The sequence below is a fragment of the Amaranthus tricolor genome, chromosome 7 (genome assembly GCF_026212465.1).
Source record: "Amaranthus tricolor cultivar Red isolate AtriRed21 chromosome 7, ASM2621246v1, whole genome shotgun sequence".
Classification (NCBI taxonomy): domain Eukaryota; kingdom Viridiplantae; phylum Streptophyta; class Magnoliopsida; order Caryophyllales; family Amaranthaceae; genus Amaranthus; species Amaranthus tricolor.
Genome location: NC_080053.1, coordinates 10,914,681 through 10,920,499, shown reverse-complemented (window position 1 = coordinate 10,920,499; position 5,819 = coordinate 10,914,681). Strand labels below are relative to the sequence as shown.

Sequence of the window (5,819 nt, the reverse complement as noted above, 5' to 3'; positions counted from 1 at the left end):
TGAAGCGTTCAACGGTTCTTTGGCCTACCACCGCTTTTATTGAAAAAGAAAGTTCTCAAAGCAACATTAAGAATTCATCAAGCTTATTCATAATCTAATTCTTGACCGAATCACCACTATCATAGTTATCACGGTCTATATTGTAGTGGCGATAAGCTAAACACGTTCACAACACGGTTGCAAATCGCAATACACAATACAAAGATGTGACCGATATTGAATACATAAGAATCGCAATACACTATATGCATCACTTTGCAACAAAATAAAGTCTAGTTGATACAAAAACTTTTACCTTTTCCTCTTAAATGCAATCCTCTTCACCTTCAGGACTGATTGTTTTTTCCTTGAATTTTTGATAGATTTGCAGAAGATCAGGATCTGTATCAGAATACTTAGTAACATAGTGCTTAATGAATCCATTTTCGGGTCTATCAAGCATCCAAATAAAAGCAGGTCGTTTCAGGTTTCTTTCCCCCAAAATCTTCCAAAACCTGTACCTGGGCTCTATCCTCTTCTCAATTGAAAACATAAGAATCTTGGGGTGACCAATAACACTCTGCTTATCAATTTTGATAGTGTTGACAAAATAATCCATAGATTGTCTAAGTTTCTCCTCGGAACAACACAAACAAAGTGGATTTCTTATAAATGTTGATATAAAATCATCATAAGACCAACCTAAACTCTCAAAAATCTTCCTTTTTCTCTTCCATGTCGACTCACTCAACGATAAGATCACTCGAAGAGCGTGTATAAACATAGGAGTACTAGGAGAAATTCCCATGCTTTTTAACTTTTCAACTCCATATTTCACCCTATCATTAACATGAAACATACACCTTGGCTGCCAAACAAACATATCTGCAATCCTATTCTTGGGCACTCCTTGTTCAATCAAGTAATCCAAATTCTGTTGCAATTGTTCACAATCAGCAGAAACAATCCATGATCCACGACGAACAGAAACCAATATCTTCTCTGGAGAACTTACAAAATCCTTAAGTAATGCAATCAATGGTTTCAATTGAGCATCTAAACTCCTAACAAAAATCAAGGGCGCGGAAACTACAAATTCAGGAAGTAACAGACCATCAAATCCATTTTGGATAAGAAATTGGATCTTAGGCTCAACATTAGATGATATTCTAGATTGAAGAACCGCCGGGTACTTTTCAATTAGCTGAGCAATGTGAGTATCAGAAAAGTTATGGGATTTGAAACAAGAGACAACAGAATCGTAGTGAAACTTATTCTTCCCAACCAATGTCACCTTTTTAGATGCAGACATAGCTGAATCTAAAGAAAGCCCACAAGCTTTTGTAAGGTATTGAATATGGAAAGATAAATGTGAGGTTGAGTTGCAAATTTCAATACTAGTCTTTCTCTTATAACTTGCATCAGTAATTCTATCAACCATTTTGGTTGAATTATTAGGGTTTGTTGAAGATGAAACTGCATTGTAAAATCGTTTTTGTAGAAAGAAAAGTATTCTTTTGAAATGAGGATTTGCCATGCTAAATGGGATTTATAAAGTTTAAAATTATAATGAAAGGGAAGAAAGAATCATTACAATTGAGAGAATGTAACGTCTAGGCTTTTTGGGCGGCGCAACAGGCACAGAAATGCCAATTGCCAAAGAGAGTAGCAGCCTGCTGGCTGCCGGCTTCCGATTGCCGAGTGCAAAGTGCCGAGTTCCTAAAGTTAGGGTTAGCGTTTAGCTGCTTACTAATCGGTTTAATCGATTCATCAGCCTCTTATTGCGGCAATATAATCCTCCGTAGTGTGACAACTGACAAAGACCATATGAATAAAAAAATACAACTACTGTTACCGTGAGAGACCGTCTTTCAAAGAAACGATCTCAAAATAAGAAGTTTATATTCTTATTTTCTATTTAATTTGTATTAATTGAGTTATTTAACACATATATCTAATACGTCTTTCGAAAATACAGTCTCTCACAATAATTTGTGAAAATACAAATGAGTGTTTTCAAGTCATGTAATTTAAACTCGGAAAGTCAGAACTAGTATTTCATGTTACTTGTTATTGATCTTATATTTTATCTTCAATATTTCAAATATACTCCGTTTGTTTTATGGAGTTTGCGATAAATATAATACTCCCTCTGTTTTTATTTCAAATGTTCCATTTGCTTTTTTGCACGTTTTTCAATGCACTAATTCGATTCTAAATAGCGATAATTGTGTATAATTAAAAATTATAAAAACTAGAAATTAATAAACCTTATGTTGAGATGAATCAAACAAGATCTCTTTTGACTATGTTTTAATGCATGGATTAAGAATAAAATACAAATTCAGAGTAATTGATGAATAATAACCTAAAAGTATATGAGACATTTGAAACGAAACGGAGGGAATAACTATTATTATTTGTTCCAATGGCCGGGGTTATAATAAGAGCCACCGTGGGTGTATGCATACTTTACCTATGCCAACCCGAATAGGATGGGCAGCGTCTTAATTAGGTCGGAGGTTACCTTGGGATTAGCTCTCATATGTGTATTCCTCCAAATTGATATAATACTCTGGCGACCCAAATAGAACGGGCAACGATTTGAGTTGGGGGATTGAAAGTCAATTATGACATGAACTTGTTAGAACCTTTGTATGCTGGAATGAACTTATTGCTTGTTACTTGACCTTTATAATACATTGTATGAAATCTCTAACGTGTGCTAGTTATTGTGTTGTTTTTAGGAACTTGCGATAATGCCGTCACTTGACAACTAGCTGATTAATTTCGGTGGGCATGGAAGTGTGTCAGGTGGGTATCGAAATGTGTGAGGTGAACCTCTAAGAACCTGTTAGAGGTGTTCATTCGGGTGATCGGCTCGATTTCGGACGGGTGTCATTCGGTTCGGTTGCATTTCGGATCGGTTGTTTTTCGGCTGTGTGTTACAACGAGTCACACTCGGGTCGAGTCGGTTAGTCACGGTTCAGTTGGAGATCGGTTATTCAAGTTATCGGGTTAGCATCAGTTCGGTGTCAGTTGAAGTTTGTGTCGAGTGTCAATCGGTCTCAGGTTGTCATCCATTACTAATTGGTTCAATTTTGTCGAGTACAAATCGGGTTCGAGTTTTTTTTAAAAGCAAAATTCAGTTAAAATTATAAAGTTCTATCGATATTCATCTAATTTGATTAAAAGTAGTTAAATAAACATTGACCATTGATTATTAAATATAAATATAGGAAACCATGTATTTATAAAATTTAATTTATTAAAATATCTAACACTTTATTAGCTTAGCAAATAAGATGATTGAATATGAGTCTATCATACTTCTATGTTAAAAATTGGTTCAGGTTTACAGCAGTTCGATCTAATATTCGTTCGGGTTAAATCGGTTTTAGCCGGATAGAATTTGGTTTCGAGCATGATTCAGGTCGGATATAACTCGGGTCGGTCATTAATAGGTTCGAGTAATCTCGGTTAACGGTTATGTGTCGGTTACAAAAATCGGTTACAGCTCGAGTTTAGCTTTCCCATTTTCGATTGTCAACCGGTTCGGGTACAATTTCGGTTCGGGTACCATCGGTTCGATAAACCAAAAAAAGGAACACATTTTCGGGTCGGTTTACTCTCAGTTTCGGTTCGGATTTTCGAGTCGGGTCACTTTTGAGCAGCTTTAGAACCTGTGATATGATACATCTGATTTGTTTTAATATGAACTTTGTTATTGTTTGATTTTTTTCAGCAAGTACGACGAATGTTTAGTGTCGTTATATGTTTTGACGAGGCCAGATAGATCTATGTAACATTTTAGACTTCCGCTGACATTATTTATTTTTTGTTGATTTTTCACTAGAACGTCATCGATCTTATAATTGGTTTAACTTAAATGTCCGATATGTCACCCGAAATTTATGTTTATCTATGAATATCCGGTTCACTTTAACTTGGACTATTATATACATAGATCTAACTTTCAATTCAATTTCGGCAATGTTATTATTCAAAGATGTGGTTTTTTGCAATGGATTGAGAACGTGATATGTTGTTGTGATTAGTCGGTGTAACAATCCGACTTACCGTTGACTGAGTAAATAGGGTGATCACTGGGTTCGTTTCCCAAGAAACTTAAATCACACTTTCAAAACTTGAGCAAAGGGGACACCAGCTTTTCAACGTAACTAAAGCTAATTCTCAAACCAAACATCTAACTAAAACACAAGTAATCATACAATTCACTTCGATTCGCATATAACCAACACAACCAAGAATAATATACATTTATCCAAAAACCTAATACAAAACTACAAATTCTCACGTGCTCAGCTCAATATACATCCTTGGAACGCTATTCAACACCGCTAACCCATCGTTCCCGACCGGTTTCGATCTGTAATCAAACTAAAAGATGGAAACAATAGAGGGTCAGATTAAACTGAATGAGAAGTAACAATCCAAAACAACAAACACAATAGTTTCCAAATAAGGGTTTAAAAGCAATATCAGTTTCCTAGATCTATGTGCGCACAGGGAGTCTAGTTTGAGAGGTGCCCCATAGCTCTAAGGCTATGTCGCTCTCGGGTGAAACTAGTCAATATCTGAATGAAAATTCGCTTCAAAAACAGGGAGCAGGGAACAATGTTCCTCAACTCCGTCAATGACCAGCTCGCAAGCCCGATCCATTGAACATATCATAATATCAACATAAGCATTCACAACAGCATTTGTCTCAAAAATTTTGCAATTTCAAAAGAGTTTTAGTAAAAAGTTTATTTTCAAGAATGTAGTCTGGCCAGACCCTTTAAGGGACTGTTACTACTCACCAAAGACGACGCTTCAAAGAGTTGGGTTTGATTCGCAGATATCAGCTAGAATGTTCCGCGAGAAATCTTCTCCTGTGGCATAACAATACACGTAATCGCCAAAGGGCGTTCGATACTTAATACTAACATATAACTTTATTACATCTCCTCCTAAGACCGTAGCGTAACCAAGACTTTATTCTAACATTTCGAATCATTTAAATCTCACATGTTTTATTCTAATCTCCCGATTTTCCATCAAGATTTTGTAACCATGACCTATAATTGTCAATTTCTCTTCAAGATTAACAGCGTCCATGATTTTCCTTTGTGTTTCCTATCACAATTAAAACAAACATTTAACTCACCATTAACAATACTTCCAAGAATCGCATAATTCAATCAAGAATACCAATTATCCCTTCTTTAATCACTTTTAATTATTTCTCAACTAAGCTATCTAATGTTATTTATCTACAATCATTTTCCTCCAATATGCACATCTAATCAACCACAGAGATAAGTATTCTACCCTACAAACTACAAGTCCACCAATTCAATATTAAACATCAAAAAAATTCCATCTACTCTAATATGAATAAGCATACCCACACTGATTCTTGAGATCACATCCTTCCATGAGACTATAAGATCTTGATGAGCACTAATATTAGGTATGATAATGAAATAAAATTAACAAGAATAAGTTATTAATTTCATAGTGTTATCCCAACAACAAAGAAGAAAAAATAGAATAACAATAAAACCAAATAATATAAAAAGGAAAAGGAGGAAAGAAGTGGACCTTGTTTACAGCAAGAATCAGAAGCAAAATAAAGATTTGGTGCACAATTAAAACAGAAGCAAAATAGAATTTGATTTCATCATTTTCGGCAAAATTCAGAGGCTAAATTGATTTTGGCTTTCCCTTATTTTCGGCAGAATTTGAAGACCAAGGGTTCGAAATTTCGAAAAGTTCAAAAGAAGAAAACGAAAATGAATTTAAAGAATTAATATAATTGATGCTACACAGAAACG

At 35.0% G+C, this 5,819-nt stretch overlaps 1 protein-coding gene across 1 annotated transcript; it reads right to left on the bottom strand.

Annotated features, from left to right (window-relative positions):
• Positions 1 to 295: 295 nt before the first annotated feature.
• On the bottom strand, positions 296 to 2,114 carry LOC130818135 (transcription termination factor MTERF6, chloroplastic/mitochondrial-like). Its single transcript, XM_057684184.1, has one exon. The coding sequence runs from the start codon at positions 1,514 to 1,516 to the stop codon at positions 305 to 307; it is 1,212 nt and encodes a 403-aa protein (XP_057540167.1). The 5' UTR covers positions 1,517 to 2,114; the 3' UTR covers positions 296 to 304.
• Between the last annotated feature and the right edge of the window lie 3,705 nt (positions 2,115 to 5,819).

Bases quoted from the DNA above. Each gene is read 5' to 3' on its own strand.
- LOC130818135 (XM_057684184.1), bottom strand. From the start codon at position 1,516: ATGGCAAATCCTCATTTCAAAAGAATACTTTTCTTTCTACAAAAACGA.